Source organism: Globicephala melas, chromosome 4 (assembly GCF_963455315.2).
Source record: "Globicephala melas chromosome 4, mGloMel1.2, whole genome shotgun sequence".
In the NCBI taxonomy this organism is placed as follows: Eukaryota; Metazoa; Chordata; class Mammalia; order Artiodactyla; family Delphinidae; genus Globicephala; species Globicephala melas.
Window position 1 is genome coordinate 103,867,663 of NC_083317.1, and position 24,456 is coordinate 103,892,118.

Here is a 24,456-nt window from a genome sequence, read left to right on the forward strand (position 1 = left end):
ATGGCTGGGACATGGTGACTAGAGCTCAAAATGACAGTAGCATCATGTAGCACCTGGACAGTAAGCATTTTAAAATTTTATCTTAAGGGCAACAAGAAGCCACTGAAAGATTTTGCAAGCCAAAAAAATGACTGCTATGGTCTGAATGTTTGTGTCCCTCCTCAAATTCATATGTTGAATCCTAACCCCCAAAGATCATGGTGTTAGGAGGTAGAGACTTTAGGAGGTGATTAGATCATGAGGGCTGAGCCAACATGAATGGAATTAGTGCTCTTATAAAAGAGGCTCCAGAGAGATCTTTAGCCCTTCAACAATGTGAGGACACAGCAAGCAGTAGTCCACCCACACTGAATCTGCTGGAGCCTTGATTTTGGACTTCCCAGCCCCCAGAACTGTGAGCAATAAATTTCTGTTGTTTATAAGCTACCGGTCTGTGGTATTTTGTTATAGCAGCCGTAACAGACTAAGAAAAATGCCATAACATGATCTCCCTTTAAACTGTCACTCTCATAGCTATTGAAGATTGGACTGGAGAAGGGGCAAGTGTGAACACAGAGTGGCCAGTGAGAAAGCTTTTCGGTTGTCCAGAGAGATACAACAGTGGCTTGGACCAGGGCAATGACAATGCAGATGGAGAGAAGTGGACAAATTCAACACCTATTTTGAAGGTAGAAAGATCACTTATTGGACGTGAAGTACCCTTCACAGGGAGATGGAGTTTTCAAGCATGACAACCATGTTTCAGGCATGAGCAACTGGGTGGACAAAGTTACCATTTACTGATAAAAGGAACGCCAAGATGCGCATAGATTTGGGGAGAAGTTGAAAAGGCTTCAGTTAAAAGATATGAGATGGGGCTTCCCTGGTGGCGCAGTGGTTGAGAGTCCGCCTGCCGATGCAGGGGACGCGGGTTTGTGCCCCGGTCCGGAAGGATCCCACATGCTGTGGAGTGGCTGGGCTCGTGAGCCATGGCCGCTGAGCCTGCACGTCTGGAGCCTGTGCTCTGCAATGGGAGAGGCCACAACAGTGAGAGGCCCGCGTACCGCAAAAAAAAAAAAAAAAAAAAAAAGTGAGATGTTCCCTTCACCAATGGTAGTAATAATAATAATAATAATAAGATTGTAATGATTAGGTAAGAACTGAGCCACATGATTTTTCCTTTTCAAAATAAAATATGCCTTAAGAGTTAGGAGGTAGAATATTTATATGCTGCAGAAGCAGACCAGGATGTTACAGAACAACCTTTGGATTTTGAACAACTTATTTCTGAATGGAAATGCTAATGACATTATCTTAGGTTGGCAATATCCCATAATCAACTCTAGCAAGTTAGTTCTAAGCAGACTGAGCACCCCCCAGTTGACCAATCTTACCCTTGCTGATATAGTAGCTCCCAGAAAGTAAAACCTTTGGAACTAGGACCAAACAACTCTTTCAGAGTTTGTAGAAAACAAATTAAAATCATGAATGACCAAACATTTCTCTTCTGAATATAAGAGAACATTTCTGAGCTCTCGTCCAACTACCTGAGGATAGCAGGAGACCGTTTCTCTAAGTGAGAATAAAGCTTATTCTGCCAGCATTATTATAATGTGTCACTGCCAAGTGATGCCCATATTGTGAAAGTATTTTCTGTGTTAACATTTCAAAAAATTGATTTGTTCAAGTGTGTTTTGCTTTTCCATGTTGGTTGGCCTGTCAAGTCAAACATTGTGAGGTTGCTAGAAACAGCACTGTGTCTTATTCAACTTTGAGCCATAGATGATGTTCAATGAATGTTTGCTGGGTAAAGAAATGAATGTTTATTGTGTGGAATGTAAAAAAAATGCAGAAATATGATAAGTGAATTCAATATAGATAAGTGTTAAGATAAATGCATTGGAAGAAAATAGCTCAGATTGCACTAATGAAATACTAGGTTCTGAGCTATCAAAATACAACCAAAAAAAAAAAAAATCTAGAACATAAATAACTGGTTTATGGAAAATATCTATTCTGTGTTTCTCTAGGATAGCAGCTTAAAGCAATGAACTGTAAACAGAAACTCCATTCACCATGATTTTAGAAATGTAGTATTCGGATATCAAAAACAAACAGGCATTGACCATAAAGAGACAATTTTTAACGTGAAAAAAAATCAGACAGCAGTGCATACAAAGTTTCACACTTACAACTGGTTTATAAAAATAGAAAGTGGACTTATTTTGTAATACATCTGTCTCTTTGGAAACTTCTGTCAAGATAATAATTACTTTAAACAGTCATTCGAATTCTGTGATATTGAGGGAGGAAGAATATTTCATAAAATATAAATTAGAAGGAATTGGTTCAAATCTCTGATGAATGATTCACTTATAACCATTTGTTTCCATAGTTTGGTTTCTTTAGCATGGTTAAATTGTAACCTACCTGGTACCTATTCAGTGATCCACAACAGAGCACTCTAATTTTTATTGTGCAATCATTTATAAACCTTGGATTGTAGCCACTTTACATGTAAACACCACCAATGATGACTCTTAGGAAACCAGTGCTATGTGGTTCTTTCCAACAGTGCTGAAGCTATAGCCCAACATGGTTTTTTTTTGGTCCTTAAAGACTAAGATTGAGTTACAAAAGGATTAATTCACCACCTGCTCTTCAACTTTAGCTTCAGAAACTGTTGTGTTTTTCAAAGAGAAACGAAGATTGGGGAGCAGATCTGGGAGGAAGATTTGGTTTATTACTGGATAAACTAACGTTTGATTTTCTTTGCATATTTTTACCACATGCATGTATTATCTTACGATAACCGCAAAGCCACATTTTTTTTCAAGTTAGCTACCTTTTAAAAAACTACGTAAGTAATAGTTGTTGTTGTTCAATCTCTGCTTTCCCCAAAGTTCCATAGAACTTACTGATATTCTTACTATAAAATTCTCTATTATATTATGTAAAAAACAAAGCTGAACCTCTACATAGTCAATCGGAGCAAGTTAATTCTCTGTATTCCCAGGATCATGATACCAAAAATAAACTGAACTCTTCAAAATTCAAGGCTCTTTTAAGCAAATGTTTTGATCCCAATCCCAACAACTCTTTGTTGAAGCTGCTCATAGGAAATGAAACGAGCTAAGATGAATTGAGTTGGATTGTCTTTTATTTCTTAACCTCAAGCTCCAATCAACGTGCTGTAAGCAGAGGAAATGCATTAAAAAAAAAAAAGACTGAGAATCTGGACAAGTATTGACGGGATTCAGTCACTGGGTAAGAAAGGACTGGCTGGCTGTGTCAGTCACTGACGTTAAGGTGATAAGAAGCAAAGCAAGTTGAAGTCACCTGGGGTCCAGGGTCCAAATTCACCCTGGAAATGAGCCCCAGATAAATTAGCTAATGTTATCTGTGCTCATCTGTGGCTCAGTTGTATTAGTAAGTTAACTTATTAAAGAATAGTGGGCAAAGAGACCTAGATCACCTCCATTTCCTTTCTTGGTGAGGTAGGCCCACTTAGGGCTCCAAAGTTCAAGTCCGCAATTGCTTTGGAGAAGTCAAAATCAGAACCTAGGGCTTCTCTGTTCACCAAAATCGGGTTTAAAAAAAAATGTTTTCTTTCTCCTTCAGCTCTATGTTGGTTCAAAAATATGGAACCAGTTGTGGAGAAAAATACTTTGCTGACAAAGCCATCCTTTTTCCTTTAAGACTTTTCAATATTCATCTAGCCTGATGTTTTTGTGCAAAAAAAAAAAAAAAAAAATTAGGCATTAGGAAGGTTTTCCAGGATGATCTACACTAAAATACACAGCCTTTGCACATAGTCCAAATTTCTCTCTAATTAGCCTTAAGATTTCATATTTGTGGTTTTCAGCGAGGGTGGGACAGGCTTGACCTGTGTACTATAGTTTGGAAAATATACCACGGTGATTTGAATATATCAAGTCGGTACCTATCCAACTCTAGTGGACACATTCACACACAAGCGCAAAAGCCAGGGTCTCTGTCAGTACATCTCAGATTTTATCCCATTGCATTCCAGTGCCTTCTCACAGTAGAACAACTCATCCATCAACTGAACAGATTTTATCAAGCTTAATTTTCTTGGCAAGCTTAGTTTTCTTGGATTGTATTAGGAAAACAGTAGTCATATTCAATACACTTTTTAAAATTACACATGCTGTCCCATCATGAGAATAATTGTTCTGAGTTTACCATTCAATTCCTCTGCTAACACACCCTTTCCTTAAGTATATTCCTCACACCTTTATGATGGCAAAATTCCAAATTCATAATAATGCAATGTGACATTACAAAAGATTGCTCTAATACATTTTGGGTGAGTTTCTACATAAATATAATGTCTCCATAATATATTGTGACATTTGCTGCCACTTGTTAAATTCACTTTTATGGTTTTGGCTTCCAAAAAAATTGTATTCGCTTTTCACGAAAATCCCACGTAGTAAGGCACCACAGAATTTGGATTGAAACTATAGGGTCTGAGATTTAAATGATAATTCTCTACTGAATCAGCCACAAAATTATAAAGTGAAATTTTCATAGTTTATTTAAAGTAATCATCTTTATTAAAATCATTCGACACTTATTATTTTAAATTATTTCAAAGCCACTTTGAAAAGTACAGTCGGCACTTGAATAACACTGGGGGTAAAGAGTGCCAACTCTGCAAAGTTGAAAACCTGCGTATAGTCAGCCCTCCATCTAATTCGTTCCTCTGTATCCGCAGTTGTGCATTCTCCAACTGAACAAATTATGGATGGGGTAGTACTGTACTATTTACTATTGAAAAAACTCCGTGTATAAATGGACCCATGAAGTTCAAACCCATGTTGTTGAAGGGTCAATTGTAAAGAAATTCCACACCTTTATTAATAAACCTGCCACGGGAAGTCTGTGGTGTGATCCTCAATGTACGAACCCTGGAGCCAGGCTGTAGAGTGGGAACCTAACTTCTGCTATTTTAATTTCTATTTTTTTCTTGAGTTCTATCACTTCCATTTTGAATTCTAATTTATTTTGCTCTTTTATTTCTTATATATGTATTTTTTAATGTATTTTACCTCATTTTGGAATAATATAGTATTTCAGATCTGCTTATTGAGTATGTCTTTCTGACGTGCTTTTAATGTCTGCATGAATGTTATTTTACTCCTTATTCTTTTTCCTTATAATAACTTTGTATAGCATCAGATCTTGATATTTTCTTGTTGCTCATTTTTATATGAATTTAGTTTTATTGAATTTTAAGAAGAAAGCTTTGTTCAGATAACTTTTATAACTTTGTTCAAAATAGGGCAGCTTGCTTTCAGATGTTTCCTGATTGTTCTCCTTTCCCACATTAGTCTAGACCTTTTTTTCCTTTTTTTTTAAATTGAAGTACAGTTGATTTATAATACTGTGTTAGTTTCAGGTGTACAGTAAAGTGATTTAGTTATATATATATATTTCAGATTATTTTCCATTATAGTTTATTACAAGATATTGAATATATTTCCCTGTGCTATACAGTAAATCCTTGTTGCTTATCTATTTTATGTATAGTAGTTTGTATCTGTTAATGCCAAATTCCTAATTGATCCCTCCTCCCACTTTCCCCTTCGGTAACCGTATGTTTGTTTTCTATGTCTGTGAGTCTGTTTCTGTTTTGCATATATATTCATTTGTATTATTCTCTAGATTCCACAAATATGTGATATCATAGAGTATTTGTCTTTGTCTGACTTACTTCAGTAAGTATAATAATCCCCAGGTCCATCCACATTGCTGCAAATGGCAAAATTTCATTCTTCTTTATGGCTGATAGTCCATTGTATGTATATATACACCACATCTTCTTAAGCCGGTCATCTGTTAAGGGGCACTTGGGTTGCTTCCATGTCTTGGCTATTGTAAATAGTGCTGCTATGAACATTGGGATACATGTATCTTTTCAAATTAGAGTTTTCATTTTTTTTCTGGATGTATACCCAAGAGGGGAATTGCAGGATCATATGATAGCTCTATTATCAGTTTTTTAAGGAAACTCCATACTGTTTTCCATAGTGACTGCACCAATTTACTTTCCCACCGACAGTGTAAGAGGGTTCCCTTTTCTCCACACACTCTTCAGCATTTATTATTTGTAGCCTTTTTGATGATGGCCATTCTGACCAGTGTGAAGTGACACCTCATTGTGGTTTTGATTTGCATTTCTCTAATAGTTAGACATGTGGAGCATCTTTTCATGTGCCTGTTGGCCATCTGTATGTCTTCTTTGGAGAAATGTCTATTTAGGTCTTCTGCCCATTTTTTGATTGGGTTGTTTGTTTTTTTGATATTGAGTTGTATGAGATGTTTGTATATTTTGGATATTAGCCCCTTGTCGGTTGCATCATTTGCAAATGTTTTCTCCCATTCAGTAGGTTGTCTTTGTTTTGTTGATGATTTCCTTTGCTGTGCAAAAGCTTTTAAGTTTGATTCGGTTCCATTCATTTATTTTTGTTTTTATTTCTTTTGCCTTGGGAGACTGACCTAAGAAAATATTGCTACAATTTATGTCAGAGAATATTTTGCCTATGTTCTTTACTAGGAGTTTTATGGTGTCATGTCTTATATTTAACGGACTTTCTCTTTCTTGACTGTGCCTGTCCTGCTAGATTTTTTTTTTTTTTTTTTCCGGTACGCGGGCCTCTCACTGTTGTGGCCTCTCCCGTTGCAGAGCACAGGCTCTGGACACGCAGGCTCAGCGGCCATGGCTCACGGGCCTAGCTGGCCCGCGGCATGTGGGATCCTCCTGGACCGGGGCACGAACCCATGTCCCCTGCATCGGCAGGCGGACTCTCAACCACTGCGCCACCGGGGAAGCCCCTCCTAGATTTTGATTATGCTTCCAATCATTTATGTTCAGTGTGAAGCCCCAGCCTTGAGGCAAAACTAATGCGTCAGGTTTTTTGTTTTTGTTTATTTATTTATTTATTTATGGTTGCGTTGGCCTTCGTTGCTGTGCGCGGGCTTCTCATCACGGTGGCGTCTCTTGTTGTGGAGCATGGGCTCTAGGCACGCGGGCTTCAGTAGTTGTGGCACGCAGGCTCAGTAGTTGTGGCTCATGGGCTCTAGAGCACAGGCTCAGTAGTTGTGGTGCACGGGCTTAGTTGCTCTGTGGCATGTGGGATCTTCCCAGACCAGGGCTCAAACCTGTGTCCCCTGCATTGGCAGGTGGATTCTTAACCACTGCGCCACCAGGGAAGCCCCTAATGGGTCAGTTTTGAGAATTAATGGGATTACAACACTCTGGCCTGTGGGCCTTACCTTGAGATCCTCAGTTTCCTAGCCACCTACTAGCTGTGTGACCTTGGACAAAAATTGCTGTACCTTTCTATGCCTCCATTTCTCCTTTCATAAGATGAAAAAAGTAATAGGATGATCAGTTTTCATTCAAGGTGGTTAACACATTGACACCCAGGGATCACTTTTTGAATGTTTGGTTAATAAGTAAAATATCTATTTGCTCCTTCTTTATGAACTCATCTTTAAGTTGTAGAAGATCTGAGGTCATCCGATCACAACTATCCAAAATCCCCAGTGCTTCAAGGAGTCTATTCATGGTCTAGCCATAGTTAAAGCTTTAATTTACCCACCCAACATACCTCACACCATTTTGGTTATTAATAAAAGATTCAAGAGAAAGGAAAACTGCTCAATGTCATCCTACTAAGGACACAAATGCCCTTACTTTGGTGTTGAGTCATTTCTAGTTACATTTTTTTCATTTTTTTCTTCCCTAGGCTCTCTAGAAACTTGAAGGTAACTTTATTTGTATATAATCAAATAGGACTTCTCAACACCTGGTACTTGAGCAAAAGGGGCAAACGATCTTTTTAGAATGGCCCTGGAAAACCTTTTCTTAAAAGTCCAGAGCATTTTTTTAGATGTTTCTGAAGTTTTCATTTTTTATAGCTTATGATTTACTGCTGAAAATTTGTATGATCTATAGTAAGACTGTGCCATTTCTTTAACCTGTTGGATCGTATGTTTTCCCTTTTAAGCAATGTTGTTTTAAAACTTATGAATACAAAAAAGGCTAATCAACCAGATTTTTGGAATTCAGGTTGCCAAAAAGCATTTTTCTACATCAACCTAGGATTTATCTACAAAAATATGACCCCAAAAAAGGGTGTGTGGAGGAACTCATGACAGCTAAATGTAATGTGTGGTCCTGGTTTGAATCCTGGACCAGAAAAAATGTTTTCTTCTTTTTCTATAATTATTGGGAATTGATGAAATTTAAATAATGTCTATAGAGAGCAATATTGTATCAATTTTCCTGATTTAGATAATCACGCTGTGATTGTATAAAAGAATGAACACAAAACATTTGGGGAAAGAGGCATCATGCCTGCAACTTAGTCTTGAAGAGTTCAGAAAAAAGAGAGGATGTGAAAGCAAATGTGGTAAAATGTTAACATTTGGGGACTCTGGGTGAAGGGTATAGAGGAATTTTTTGTACTGTTCTCTTACAAGTTAGTGAAAGTCTGAAACTGTTTCAAAATAAAAAGGATTTTTAAAAGTTGGGGGGTTAAGGGCAGAAAGATAGTAAGATTAATGTTGGTAGGGGCACTTTGAGCATTTACAGTATCCCTGAATGTTGCATGTGGAAACAAAAACCTTATTTTAATAGAAAAGTTGGGGGCTTAGAATGCCTCAAATATCTTGACTAGGATTCCAGAACAAAGTCGCTCCCCAGAAGTATTCACTTTGATAGGTGCACCGATATTTGAGTCAGTAAACTGCCGTTCCATATTAGCTGAATCAGTGATATCCTAGTGAGCTAATAACTCAGGCTAAGGTCATTAGAAATAGCAGGCACTATCAGATTGGCAGAGATGAAGCTGAGTTATTACGCTCAGCTAGCGTGTGGAGCAACGATGGTGCTTGTAATCTGTTGTGGGATTTAGATTGGTATAATCTGGTATAATCTTTTTTAAGGAGCAATCGGGTAGTATGTATCACATTTTAAATGTTCATACCCTTTGACTCAGCAATTTTACTTCTAGAAATTTATCCTAAGGAAATAGTGGGGTAAGTGAACAAAGATGTATATTCAAGGATGTTCACTCTGTCACAGTAAAAAACAGGAGACCTTATGTGTCCATCAGTAGGAGATTAAATAAATAATGGTTTATCCATACAAGAAAACATTCTTCAGCCATCACAAAGTATGAGATAACTGACAAGGAGCAATATCTCTAATACATTAAATAAAAAGTAGGTTGCAGAATAGTATGTATAATATGATCCTATGTATATTTGCATTACTTATTTACATTTAAAGTAGAGATATTACATAGGCATTTATTTTTAAAGAGTGAAGAAACATATGCCAAAAAGCATATGGTAGGTAGAGCGTTAGAAGTGTATACATTGCATTATCCATGGCAGACTATGTAATTTGCAAGTCCCAGTGCAAAATGAAAAGGGGGAGCCTCTCAATAAAAAAAATTAAGAATTTCAAGATAGTGACAGCAATCATTAAGGCAAATGTGGGGCCCTTCTATGTGCAGAGCCCAATGTGACTATATAGGTCACATGTCCATGAAGCTGGCCCTACATATACACTGTACTATACACTTAGATATATACTGCACTATACTATACATTATACTACAAAGTATATGCTAAGATATACAATACACTAAGTGGTAGTGTATGGAAGGGTGGGTGGAAATATACATGTTGTCTATCCACCTCTTTGTTATTTTGGGTATTATAATAAGGGCAATACTTTGTGATAAGGGCAATTCAGAGTGTGTTTAAATTATTCCTAAAAGGAGCTAGCATGTTAAGGGTGCCAAGATTAACAATTTGCCAGTGTACCCTTTAGATCACTTTGCATGCCACAAGAGTGCCTCCAAGAGGACTGCCACAGATTCAATGAGGAGAGATGTGCATCTCTCAAAAGAAATGTCTGTGGCAAATTTGAATTACTTTTAAAGAGGTTCCACTTTAATGGCTATCAGGACAGATAAATGATGAGTGATCTTTTTCTTCTTGGCATGTGGCAAGTAGAAGGAAAAAAAGAACAAAAACTATAAACACGCATTTCCTATCTCTAGAAATTAAATAGCTCTTCTAGGCCGTCTGGGTATCCATAAATATTTTTCTACTGCTCTAATTGTTCTTTTTATTTTTGGCTGCATTGGGTATTCGTTGCTGTGTGCGGGCTTTCTCTAGCTGCAGCGAGCGGGGGCTACTCTTTGTTGCAGTGCACAGGCTTCTCCTTGTGGTGGTTTCTCTTGTGGAGCACAGGCTCTAGGCGCGCGTGCTTCAGTAGTTGCAGTACGTGGGCTCAGTAGTTGCGGTGCGCAGGCCCTAAGGCACGCAGGCTTCAGTAGTTGTGGCGGCGGTCTCAGTAGTTGTGGCGCTCAGGCTCAGTAGTGGCGCACGGGCTTAGTTGCTCCATGGCATGTGGGATCTTCCCAGACCGGGGATCGAACCCACGTCCCCTGCATTGGCAGGCAGATTCTTAACCACTGTGCCACCAGGGAAGTCCCTCTAATGGTTCTGTGATAGACTTGAATTAACCAAATAATAGTATTGCTAGTCATTAGTTGACTGTCTACAAGCTAAATGCTCCTCTGATACTTCTCTTTATAAGTAGAACTAAAAACCTGGGAAGTCTAATTTGGGATCAGCATGGTAGCTTATGTTCTGTCATGTAGAACATCAAGGTTTGATCAGGCAGATCCTAGGGATGTAGCCAAAAAGGCAAGAGGATAAGACATTCTAATATCTAACAGGCTTTAAATATGATGGTCTAACACTAACCAGGCCCTGATTCTCAATAGTTTTTATAGGGCCTAATGAGTGAGTGTTGGGATAAGCATGTAGGTGAAAGGACAAGGATTTCCAGGGTTCAACCAAGTGGGGAAGAGGTGAGAAAAACATTAAAAGATTTGTTAAAGATTTTATTTTGAAGTCCATCATAAGGTAACTAAGTCTAACTGACACACCAGGAGTTCCAGACCTTTGACTCTGTAGGCATCTGGAAAATTTGTTGAAACTATTAGAGAAGTTTTCCAAGAGACTCCAGGGTTTTGTATAAAATAGCGACAGAACTATAAATAGAAAGCTGATAAATCCTATGAGGTGTTATGTATTTCAAGGCTAATTTCTATGTCTTGAATGTGTTCAATCTTGTACTATTTTTAAATTCATTTTCTAGAATTATATGTGTATACATGGTACCATGTGTCACATCTAATTTATGCTCAGTAATAGGGAAAAACAACTAATAAATACATCAGAGTTCTACTTATATGTGATTCTCCAAGGCAGTCAATTGTTTTAGGGCATCAGTTCTGTCTTCATTAAAGTTATTAAAATCACTCGTATTCATGAGAATTAATTTTCACCCATCTGACTAGCACTACTATTCTCAAATTTCAAAAAAGGACCCATAATCCAGGTGTAAGACATTACTGAAGGTGGGAATCTATCATTTTCACAAATTAAAAAAAAAAAAAGAGCTCCATTAATGCATCTGCCCTTTTTTGGTCTATAGATATTTAACTGCTTTGATCTTAAATATTACAATGACTTTTTCTTTTAAATGATATTATATACACACATGTGTTTGACATGAAGAAATTTCTAATGATATCCTCTGAAGACTGAATGGGTTATGATTTAAGAAACATCGAATTCCCCATTAATGAATGTGTTGCCCTTGATGAGAATGTTGAAGTGAGAATTCAAGCACAAAGTAGGTGGTTGAACTAGTTAACACGTGTGCTCTTTTCCAACTCTGAGACATCATGAATGTGAAACAATTCTTACAGGTCTTAAACAGGGCAGAAGATGGTCACAGGGAGATGGGAAAGGAGGCAAATAAGAGAGACACCATGAAGATATCCTATTAATTCTATACCATCTGTTCTTGATTGTACATGGAATGGCCGGAGAAAAGGATGAAGAATCAATAACACTTAATGTTTTCAGCTCAAGAAACTAAGTAGAGTAGCACCATTAAGAGAAATGAGAAAGGATTAAGAATTAACAAGTTTTCCTTTTTTCATTGTTTTGATTGTGAAGGAATCCCCTTGAACAGGGTGACTAAAAATAAAATTAACTCTGCATTTCTGTTTTGTTTGTTGGTATCAGAGACCGTTCTAGGAGACCAGTCAAGATGTGGCAGGAGAACCCATTCCTGACTGGACCTGCGAGGGTGTGGCCCCGAGGAGGCGGCTATAGAGGAAAACCTGGCAAACAGGCTAGAATTCAGGAGCCGAGGAAGAACAGTTAATGGAGACATGCTCTGCCTCTTTGCAGATTGACTCAAGAACTGGGACTGGCCTGAGCCTTCAAGGAGCTAGGCAAGTGGCAGAGGATATGAGATTTAACCTAACAACAAGGAACTCAGAATAGACTTTACAGGCTCAATGGAGCTAATCTTTTAGAAGAATGTCATCAATGGTATCCGAGAAAACTCAAGGGAAAAACGGAGGCAGAAAGGGGACTCAGGAAAGTACTGCATCAATCTATTCAGAAAGTAACATGGAATTGGATATTACTGACCTGTAAATTCTATCCTTGAAACATTAATTATGTGGTACATTTTTCGAGTAAGAGTCATATAACCGTTATTTTATATTTGCAGTACTTTGAAAATTTACATGACATATTACCATCTATTACTGTGATGCTTAATTATACTTATTTAACTCTATCCTTACCTTAGGCTGAAACCACCTTAAATGGGATGGCAGGCCAGATCTAGTAGTTCTCAAAGTATGTTCCAGGAACCAGTACAAGCAGCATCAAGTGAGCACTTGTTAGAAATTCAAATCTTTAGATGCTATCCCAGACCTACTGAATCACAAACTCTGTGGATGGAGTCTACCAATTGGGGTTTTAAGTCTTGCAAGTGGTTCTAAAACACTCTAAGGTTTGACAACCACTTCTTCAGGCATTTCAGACTTAGACCTCTTTAGAGCCTGTTTAGGAAAAAAATACTCTTCTGTTTTCTGTCAACTCACAGCACTACTCTCACTTCAGATCACCAAATGTGTGATTTTTTTTTCCCACACCAAACAATTCTGCCACACCAGCTGGGTGACCTACATTTAAACTGAGTTCTGACACTACCTGGAGATAGTGTCAGATTCAACAGGTTAAAGTCTTGTGGGACTGAGCCCCACTCCCTGACATCAGTCACCAGTTGCAAGTTCAAGTTGTTACCTGTGCTTCTGACCTATAAGCAGTAAATTGGGGGCTCATATAACCCCATCCTGGGGCTTGATTAATTTGCTAGAGCAGCTCACACAACTCAAGAAAACAGTTTACTTACTGGATTGCCAGTTTATTATAAAAGAATATAACTCAGGAACAGCCAGGTGGAAGAGGTACATAGGGTTCAGTATGGGGAAAGGACTCAGCTTCCATGCCCTGTCTAGGCTCACTACCCTCTCAGCACCTCCATGTATTCACCAACATGGAAGCTCTTCAAACCAGTTGGTTTTGGGTTTTTATGGAGGCTTCATTAGCCACTGATTCAACCTCCAGTCCCTCTCCCCTCACCAGAGGTCCCTATCCTTAGGAGCTTTCCGAAAGTCATCATATTAACATAAACTCAGAGGTGGTTGAAAGGATACCTGTTTCATTCTGGAGCTATTTCAGAAGCTGAGAAGGAAAGGTATCCCTATAACCCTTATTGCTCAGGAAACTACAAAGGTTTTAGGAATTATGTGCCAAAACTGTGGAGGAAGACCAAATATATATTTTTTAAATCACAATATCATTGTGGTCTGGCAGAGATTTTTGTTAAAAACCAGTGAGGTGGGAATTCCCTGGTAATCCAGTGGTTAGGACTCTGTGCTTTGACTGCTGAGGGCCTGGGTTCAATCCGAGGCCAAAAAAAAAAAAAAAAACCAGGGAGGCAAAATGGTTTTTTTGTCTGTTCAGGCTGCTATAACAAAATGTCATAGACTGGGTAGCTTACTTATAAACAACAGAAATTTATTTCTCACAGTTCTGGAAGCTGGGAAGTCCAAGATCAAGGTGATGGCCAATTCAATGTCTAGTGAGAAGCTGCTAGTGAGAAGCTGCTTCCTCATAGACCATAGTCTGCTCACTGTAATCTCATTTGGCGGAAGGGATGAGAGAGCTCCCTGGGGCCTCTTTTATAGGGGAACTTAATCCCATTCATCATGACCTAATCACCCCCAAAGGCCCCACCTCCAAACACTATCACATGGGGGATGAGGTTTCAACATATGAATTTTGCGGGGGCACAAACATTCAGTCCATAACAATGGCTAACTATAAATAGTGGGGGTTTGCAGCTGGTCAGGACTGGAGTCAAACTGGGGCTCCAGTACTTGTTAGTTGTATAGGATCTTGAGCGAGTTGCTTAGCCTTTCTGAACCTCAGATTCCTCACACAGAAAATAGAAACAATAATATCTACCTTGAGAGGTTACTATGAACTCTGAAGTCTATGTACCTAGATGGTAATCAGGAGTGCTGACTCTGGTGTCAGACCCAGTTCAAATGCCAGCTCTTCTATTGACTGTGTGATCTTGGGAAAATTACTAAACCTCTCTGTGTTTCAGATTTCTCATCTGTAAAGTGAGTAATAATATACTTTCTTCATAGGGTTGTTGTGAGGATTCAATGAGTCAATATTATCAATGGCTTAGAAGACTGCCTGTCCCATAATTGCTCAATAATTATGTTTATAATAATAGAAATACAAATAACAACACTGATAATAATAAAATACATCACATAGAATACCTAGACCTAGAATATGGTAGATATTAAATATTTGGTAGCAATTATTATTACTATTATTAAAAATTTTTTGGCTTCACTGCATGGCTTATGGAATCTTAGTTCCCCAACCTGGACCCTTGGCAGTGAAAGCGCCAAGTCCTAAACACTGGACCACCAGGGAATTCCCAGTAGCAATTATTATTGTTATCATTATAAAATTCTCAACAAGCATAGGGTTATAAGAGGCTCCAGTATATAGGCACCCCCTGATACTTTCATATAGTCTTTACATTCTAATGACTCCCGTCCCCTATGAATAAGCTCTATGGATTATATCAACATCAATTTTCTAGTTTTGATAGTGTACTATAGTTACTCAAGATGCTACCATGGGAGGAGATGGAGCTGAGTAAAGGATATATAGAACCTCCCTGTACATTTTTTATTTTTTTGGAAATGCCTGTGAATCTGTAATTATTAAAAAATAAAAAGTAAAGAAGAAAAAAAAAAAAGATAGGGGTAGGGAGCTTGCCTGAAGTGAGATCTACTGGGGCAAGAGGTTGGGCCCATTTTCTTATTTCTCAGCCCCTAGAATCCTAACATTCCTCTTTACCAGTTTGGGCTACTGGAAGCCATGGGAGCCTGACTAGTGAGAGCTAGCCCAGGTTCCCATAACATTAGGTAAGATATGAATTTGCAGAATCTCTGCTACATGGAATTTTACACGTAAGGAACACTGTACTTTGTCACTTCCTCACCTAGCACAGTTCCTGGTGCATGGTGGCAAAGACAAGAAAAGTGCTCCTCCCACCCAAAGTTGTAACTCCAAATACAGCATTTTCCTCATAGAACTATTGCCACATATTGTCACTAGGTTCTATGACATTCATATAAGTACTTTATAGATTAAATAAGCCCTTGTGGGTTAACTTGAACACCTACTCACTAGTCATGACCATGCTTTTATGCACACATTTCAAAGAACTAATCTTGAAGCAAACTTTTGAAATACCACCCATTTGTAAGTCACTATACTTACAAACTGGTGCTATTAATACAAAATTTTTAAATTGAAGAGGGATAGTGACTCTTCTCAATTCACTGATTTCAAGTTTCCAAATGGTGTTCTGCTTAGCACTGTCTCAAAGTTCCCACTCCCCGCACCCACCAAGTTCTAAACTTGTTAGACCAAGGAAAGTTTTTGTGTTCGTTTGTTTTGTTTTAAGGAATACTTACTAACATCTAGATCTGGGGAACTCTCTGTTTGAGAAACACTGCTCTAAGTCATATGATCAGTCTCCTTGGCTATTTGGTTTAAGTGGATCCTTCTGTGCTGTTTACTTTTTAAAAATTAAAATTGAAGAGTATACGTATCCTTTAATTTTTTCAATATTTAGGTCCAAATAAAAAGCAAGTGAAGGAGGCTTCCCTGGTGGCACAGTGGTTAAGAATTCATCTGCCAATGCAGGGGACACAGGTTTGTGCCCCGGTCCAGGAAGATCCCACATACCGTGGAGCAACTAAGCCTGTGCGCCACAACTACTGAGCCTGCGCTCTAGAGCCTGTGAGCCACAACTACTGAGACTGTGAGCCACAACTACTAAAGCCCACGTGCCACAACTACTGAGCCTGTGCTCTAGAGCCCGCGAGCCACAACTACTGAAGCCCATGCACCTAGAGCCCATGCTCCGTAACAAAGAGAGGCCACCGTAATGAGAAGCCCGCACACCGCAATGAAGGGTAGGCCCCGCTCGCCGCAACTAGAGAAAGCCCGCACACAGCAACAAAGACCCAACGCAGCCAAAAATAAATAAATAAATAAATTTTAAAAATTAAAAAAAAAAGCAAGTGAAAAAAGTTTTAGAAAATCTATGGATGTTTGCCTGGTGGCAATACAAATAGATATTTACCAATAATCAATAATTTGTACACATGAATTATGAGTATTTCTCCAATTAATTAGTCAAAACTAAGCTTAAAAAAAAAAAACTAAGTTAAAAGAAAAACTGGTGGCTCATCTCTCTCAGTCAGATTATTATCAACAGCTATGCTTTTAATCTCTTACCATTCCAAGACTTGAGTCTAAATAAGAAGTAATTTTTTCCAGGCTCCCCAAAAGTCTGAAAAATCCTGGCAATAAAGAGGAATAAATAAAGTCCTCCACTACCTGATCAGTTCTGTTTTCCTAAGAAAATAAAAGCATATTAACAAAGGTCCAATGTTTTTTTCTCTCTAAAAACAAACACAAAAATCCACTCAACTATAAAAAATAGAAATTACACTTTAGTTAAGATTTAACAACACATAAAACTTCTTCTTGTTTCAGTAGATACTGCCTAGAGTTTTGCTCAAGAAATCACTCATAATTCCCCAAGCAGTAACACAGACTGTAAGATCCATATTCTAGATTAAAGAGGGGTTCCACAATCTTCAAGTTAATGTATGTACCATGAGAATACTCCAAACTGCTTAAATGAAATAATGTTCAATTATAATTATTTTTGAAATTACATTTGATCAACTAAAACCCTGTATAAAGCTTCACAAATCCTCTCACAAGTCTCTGCTGCAGAAATAAATTTCTTTATTCAGAAAGTGACTCTAAGAGAATTTCATGACACATTGAAAGCTAGTATCTCCATAATATTTTAGACTTTTCTTATACCAAAATAATAACAAGTCAGGATATTATGTACCTGCTGTTGAATATCCTGTTTAAAATAGGTCTCATGTATAATTCTTACAGTGTTTGGTTATAAATATATTTCATAATACACACAAAAAATCGTTAAATAGTCTGTGTTGAAATGGTATTGATGGCTGCATTACTATTTCCTTAGTTCAGCAAATTAAATTTCTGACACCTCCTAACTAAGAACTACCATATCTTGCCAATTAGATTGCCGATCTGCATTTAGATCTATTACCAACTCCCCGGAAAAAAAAATGTACTCCTTTTATATAAATTGTGTATCTTCTATCTGGAAAGAACTGGAGCTACAGACACTAAACATGTAAAGTGAGTGGCAATGGGTAATGATAATTTCAAATGAAAAATTTAGGCCAGCAAACAGACTACCTGAGCATTATAATTAAGGACAATTGTTCGTTTTAGAAAAGTGTGTCACGACTCCTTCTAAACATGGGTGTGTGTGTGGGGGGGGGGGTTGCCCTGAAGCCTATGTCTGATCTACCCCCTGAACTTTAACCCTGGAGTGAGCATGATACCAAATTAAGAATTATTAGAAGGAACCCAGTGTAGATTAGAAGCTGTACTAACTCAGTCAACATTTTTAATCAAGAAGTGTTAGCTTGTCTTTTAACTTATGAAACATACACTCACAGCAGCTTAGATTCAGGTCCTGCCTTTGATAAGTCACTGAGTGCACACTACCATGCCAAGTACTAGGTGTCGGGTATATATAGAAAAAAAAAACAAATATGGCCCTTGACTTCAGAGAGCTTATTGTGTAGAGAGGGAGAGAGACCTTAGACAGACATTAAACAAGTATTAAAAACCGAAATTACAAGTTGTGGTTATTTCCGGTTTGTATTGCATCTCTCTTAGTGGATAACTGTTATCACACCCTTCTTTTAGGAGTACGATATTCTAAACTGAATTTTCTTATCCTAAACTCACTTTGAAGACATCAGTGCTACAGTGTGCAATGTTACTTCTAATTGAAGTGAGATTCTTTGGGGAATAAAGATTTATAATGAACATCATTTTAAACTTAGAATCGGCACTGAATTTACATTCAAGTGAAAGTTCAGTGTGAATTATTTCCAGGTACAGCTTCTGTTTGCCTAGGCAGCTCAAAGCATACAAAGTATTGAGGACTTTAAAGGTATTATACTCATTTTAAACGTTTTATCTCTGCACGTTCTACCCCAAACAATATACCGGTAAGGAAGTGGGAGGGACCAGGTGTAAAAGTTCCCAAAGTAGTTTGAATAAGGGTCTCTTCCCCCTAACTCGCCAAATTTAAACACACCCAAAGCTTCTAAACACCCCGCTTTCCTTCCGACTCCAATTGCTCCTGCATATTTGAGGAGCTATTAGTTGGATTTAAATATATTTTTAAACCATTTCCTTCTCCCGCTTTCTAAAACATTTTAGTACGTTCTTTGTAGCTTGTGTTATTTCTGCCTCTGGTAATAACATTTCTGGTAGAGATGTATATCTTCGGAACTCATTTCCTTTCTCAACAGAGTTACAATATTACATTTCCTATGCCAGGTGCCACGGTCCCCGCCTTCCATAAGTTAGTACTCTGTGGCCGAGGAGCTCCTTTAACTTTCTAAGACGAAATATCCAGGGGGTGGTATCGTCACAGGATCATCAGCGCTGCCCAAGTTCCCACCTGTTGCGAGACTTGGTTAGAGAGGATGAATCAGATTCGTCTAAAACGTCCTTTGCCTCTTCGACCCACTGTCCCTCCCGCTTTCCGCTGCGCCTCCCGAACGCACGTCACTCTTTCCAGTCCAAGCCCCGAAGCCGGGCCCCCAGAGAGCAGAGACCCCTGCCAGGGTAGGGAGCTCGGTTGAGAGGAGGGGGTTGTCCCGACCCGAGATGGAGCAGAGGCGCAGATCCCACTTCCTGTAAAGCCAGCGGAACTCGCAAAGAGTGCTCTGGAAGAGAAGGTTCACCGAAGAAGAAAAGAACGTACTTTAAGTGGGCTTCGACCCCGGACCCCAGACGTCTGGGGTGGGCCGCACATGAGCAAACCAACTCGTTCCCTGGCGTCTCCTTCCCCTTCCCCTTCCCGCCTCTAATTCCCTTTCGCTTCCTCTCCGTTGCTCCGGGGGCACGTGGTCCCTCCCGGCTCTGCCCCCGCCGCGCCCCTCCCCTCCCGGGCCAGGCCCCGGCCCCGGCCCCGGCCCCTTCCTCCCAGCGTCGCCCGCTTTCTCTTTCCGTTCGCTCTTCCGCCCCCGCTCTCCATCGTTCTTTCTGATTGGTTGAACGCACCGGAGTCTGGTTGGCCAATCGGCGAGCTGGGCTGGCGGCGATGGGCGTGGCCGCGGCGCCGGGGCCCTCAGATCGAGGCTTCCTCCCCCTCGCAGCCGGCAGCACATTCCGCCGCCGTTGCCGCCGCCCGGCCCGGCAGTTGTCTTAGCGGGAGCTGCGGTCGCGCTGGGGTTAGGGCGGGGGGGGGGGAGGGAAACGGGCGGGGAGACGAGGAGAAGGCCGCGGCGGAGGCAGGTGAGAGGAGGAAGGAAGCGACGCCGCGGCGGGCACAGCAGCTCAGGCGGCGGCCCGGTTCCTGGGAGTGTCGGTGCGGCGTGGTGGTTGGGGCGGATCCCGCGGGGCCCGGGCGGGGGAAGGAGTCACCGGCCCGGCCATGGCGGACAACGAGAAACTGGACAACCAACGGCTCAAGAATTTCAAGAACAAAGGCCGCGACTTGGAGGTAAACTCGGGGGCGCCGGAGGGGTGGGGGCTGTGGGCCTCGGGTCGATCTACGCCGGGACTCGGAGTGTGGGGAGTAGGGGCGGGAGCCGCCGCCGGGCCGCGGGGGAATGGCGCTGGGGGCCGGCCCGTCCGTGACGCCTGTGCTAACGCGCCGGGAAGTTTGTGTCGGGCCTGGTCCGCCTCCGCCGGGGAGCGAGGTGCCGGGGTACCGCCGGCGCGGCCTAGGCCTGCCCCGAGGAGCCGGCCCGGCTCGGGTGCGAGGGGCTGGGCCGCGCGGCGGGGAGGCCGGGCGCGGCGAGTGCGGAGGAGGCGTGTGTGTGCCGCGCTGCCAGGGCCGGGCTGCGGCCCCCATCCCGGTAGCGGCGGAGATTCCGGCTCTCGTTCCCCCACCGACGTCGGGCGCCGCGGGCAGGAGGGCGGTGGGAGGTGGAGGGGGGGACTAGCGTGTGGCGACCGAGTAAGTCTCGGAACTTCCTCAGTGAGGCCCGAGTCGTCTCCACTTAAAGGCATTTTCTTTGGTCTTCCCGACTCCCGCTTTACCCCTGCCTCCCCCCAGTATTCCAAACTACAGGAGTCAACTTCTCCGTTGAAAAAAAACACCCCCGGCGTGAGAGGCCATCCTGGTGATGCTAACAGTGCCTTCCAGCGGCCTGTGTTTTACTATGGATATAGCTGATTCAAGATGTGGCTCACGGTGTGCCCTCTTCCAGGCAAAGGATACCCCTTATTTCAGCTTGTTCACAAATCTCTTTACCCCCTCCTGAGAGACCACCAGCTGCGTTCTTACATATAGAGTCCAAAGGGTTATACAAAGCTGTCATCCTCTAGTCTGCAGTATCCTTTCCCTCCACCTGCCGGTGGTGGTGGTAGCGGGGGATGGGGTGGGCCGTGGAGTGGCACCATCACGTTTTATTATTTGAAAAGGGTGAAAAGCAACCTTCATTATCTTAAGTAACAGCTGCCCCTGAGGTTCTTAGGCTACGTAAGGTGTGTGGGTTAAGCACACACCCACATCACAGATTTTTAATAGAAGACTTCTTCCCTTCAGGTTTAGGCGTCTAGGTAAATAGGGGTTTTTGTTTGTTTCTGTTTTCCATTCTGCATCTGAATCAGGAGGTTAGCTTTTAAGAGAAAGTGGTCAAGTAGTATTTTTTATGTTGTTTCTTTGTACTTTTTTATACTGAGATCTTCAAGTTCCCATCATCTGTTTCTGAACTTTGAGCATTTGCTTGACTGAGATAGTAACTGTCTTTTGGACTTTCCACAAAGCCATTTACTTTCCAAGGCAGTTAGTGCTGTCTTAGTGGGTTTCCTAGTTTGAGGGACTATTTCCTAGTTGAAGTGAAATTTCAGCATCTTTATTGAGATAATTCATATGCTATAGAAATTGCCATTTAAATGTAGAACTTACGACTTTCATTAAGTTTACCTAGTTGTGTAATGATGTGATTAAACATTTTTTTGACCAGTATTAATATTGAAAATGAGGGAAAAAATCACAAATTACAAAAGCTAAAAACATAAATACCACAAAGTTACAAACATCCAGAGAAATAGCAGTTAAATGCTTGACAGTCCTTCTGATCCTTTTCCCCTCTACATTTCTGGCTGCGCTTTTTTTTTTTTTTTAACATCTTCGCTGAGATGTAATTCAGATACCATACAGTTCACCCATTTGAAGTGGCTTTTGGTGTTTTCACATAGTTGTGCAGCCATCAGCACAGTCAGTCTTAGGACATTTTCATCACCCCCAAAAGAAACCCAAACTCACTAGCAGTCACTCTTTGTCTTTTTAGATATGCCTATTCTGGATATTTCATATAAATGGAGTTATACAATATGTGATCTTTTGTGACTTGCTTCTTTTAGGTAGCATAATGTTTTCAAGGTTCATACACTCTGTAACTAGAATGTATTAGTGCTTCATTCGCTTTCATAGCTGAATATTCCAGTGTGTGGATATACTACATTTTGTTTATTCATTCATCATTTGATAGACTTTTGCATTGTTTCCACTTTTTAACTATTACGCATAATGCTGCTCTGAACATTCATCTACACATTTTTGTGTAGACCTGTGTTTTCATTTCTCTTTGCTTATACACCTAGGTGTGGAATTAGTGGGTCATATGGTAACTTTATTTATTTATTAAACATCTTTATTGGAGTATAATTGCTTTACAATGTTGTGTTAGCTTCTGCTGTATAACAAAGTGAATCGGCTATATGTATACATATATCCCCATATCCCCTCCCTCTTGCATCTCCCTCCCACCCTCCCTATCCCACCCCTCTAGGTTGTCACAAAACACACATGGTAACTTTATGTGGAGTTGCCAAACTATTTTCAGGTGATCCTTATTTTTTGAACTGATGTTTCCCCTTACTGTGTATCTCTTATTATTTTAGTCAGAATAAGATTGTGTTGATTCTATATTAGAACAATATTATGATACGTGACTTTTTAAAAAATAATTATAAATACACATTAGGTAAAATTTTTTTGAGAAGTTCATTGTGCCTTATGGGCATCCTTGTGACTTTGATAACCCTGTGTGTGCATTAGGAATATGAATATTTTCACATTTCCACATAAGGAAATGGAATATGACTTTAAGGGAAAGTCATACTCTCTCCTCACTTGTGATTTATTCTGTCACATATGCCTGCAATGAGATAGAAATATCTTTTATTATCCTTAGAGAACACTAGAAGGCCTATTTTGTGTCTCTATTCATACATATATGCCTGTGTCCCTCAAAATACTAATTATGCCCATTTCCTCCTCCCTCAAAATATGGTTTCTGTATTGTGCTACAACAAATTCTAAGAAAATATTGCTTTTTGGTTGATCTTACAGTGACATGTTTCATTGGAAGGTCTTTGAAAAGAAGTATGGACCAGTGCTGTCCAGTGAAATTTTATTTAATCCGGTATATCCAAAATACCATTTCAACATGTAATCAGTGTAAAAAAATTTAATGAGATGTTTCATGTTCTTCTTTTCATACTAGTCTTCAAAATCTGGTCTGTCTTTTACACTTACAGTGTATCTCAATTTGGGCTAGCTACATTTCAGGTTCTTAATAGCTGCATATGGCTAGTGGCTACCTTATTGGATAGCATGGATATAGAGGATAGCATGAGATAATTAGAACATTTCTTGGTTTGATCTAACATTGTTTGATTCCAAATTATGATGAGTACAGAGTCTTAAGAGTTTAGTTTAATCTAATCTCTTAACTGTGTGTGACTTTGGGAGAATCAGTTAGTCTTAGGGTTCTTTTATCTGTAAAACTAGAGGTCCTTGACATCTGCTTCATGAGTGTTGTGAAGATTAATAGGTTAATGTTAGGAAGATGCCTGGCAATTCTCTGCGCATTTATCACCTTCAGCTTTTCTTAGGGGGAGGAAGGAGATTTAATAGGATTCAGTGGAACTGATTCTCTAACTCCCTTATTTGCAGTTGGCTCTTTGTTTTTTCTCTTTGTGCATATATAAGTTATGTTAAACTTAAAATTAATGGGAACATTTTTAATGTAGAGAGATGTAATTGCTCATTGAAGGGCAGTTTGGTCACAGGGAATTAGTGACCCTTGTAAAGTCAGAATTTCTAAGTGTTGGAATTGAAACTGATACCATAGCCTTCAGTCTGATAGTTATTCCTGTGTTAACATTCTACCATTCTGGCTCCTCCAAAATATGGTCATGCTAACTTCTTGAAAGATAAAAGCATTAAAGAAGTTATATGTCAGTATCCATTTAAAATAGCTTGTAGGAACTGTCAGATGACATTCAGGGTGTGGTTCCTTTTGTGCAGTGTGGTAGAGGATCATCATTATTAGTTTGAGATAGTAACCATAGCTGGGTATGCACAGTGCAACACAGGAAATGGGTAGTGACCAAATTTCAAATTAAAAAAATGTGTCAGAATAAAGCAAATTAATCTCATCTAGCTTATGTTTTAAAAGTAGAGGGGGAATTCTCTCATAGACTTAATAATAAGCCTGCATAATTTTTATAGAAGTTCTGAGGTTATCCAGGATTGAATAGAGCATAAGTTATGTTAGAAAAATAATTAGATCTTATAAAAACACTACTTTAAGAAAAATACTTACCCTAAAAAATAAAAGAATACTAAAATGCTACATAATTGGAAACTTGTCATTGTCCACAGAGCATCAAATATGAAGTCAGCTTGAACTTCAGGAAAAAATAGTTGCTTGGTTGGCAGGAGTTTAATAAATTGATCAGCTGTTTTATTGTTTAGAAATGGCCTTGGTGATTTGTTAAACTGTA

General features: G+C 39.8%; 1 protein-coding gene and 1 long non-coding RNA gene across 2 annotated transcripts in view; both read left to right on the forward strand.

The window, feature by feature from the left end:
- The first annotated feature begins 244 nt into the window (after positions 1–244).
- LOC132597265 (uncharacterized) lies at positions 245–15,268 on the forward strand. Its single transcript, XR_009563775.1, has 2 exons — positions 245–668; positions 12,133–15,268. It is a non-coding gene; the product is annotated as an uncharacterized lncRNA (long non-coding RNA).
- Positions 15,269–19,900: 4,632 nt separating this feature from the next.
- The window catches only part of KPNA4 (karyopherin subunit alpha 4), a 54,064-nt gene continuing 49,508 nt past the window's right edge, over positions 19,901–24,456 (forward strand). The window contains exon 1 of the mRNA XM_030842413.3: positions 19,901–20,155. Coding sequence (XP_030698273.1) covers positions 20,087–20,155 — 69 coding nt within the window. The 5' untranslated portion in view covers positions 19,901–20,086. The remainder of the gene's footprint in view (positions 20,156–24,456) is intronic.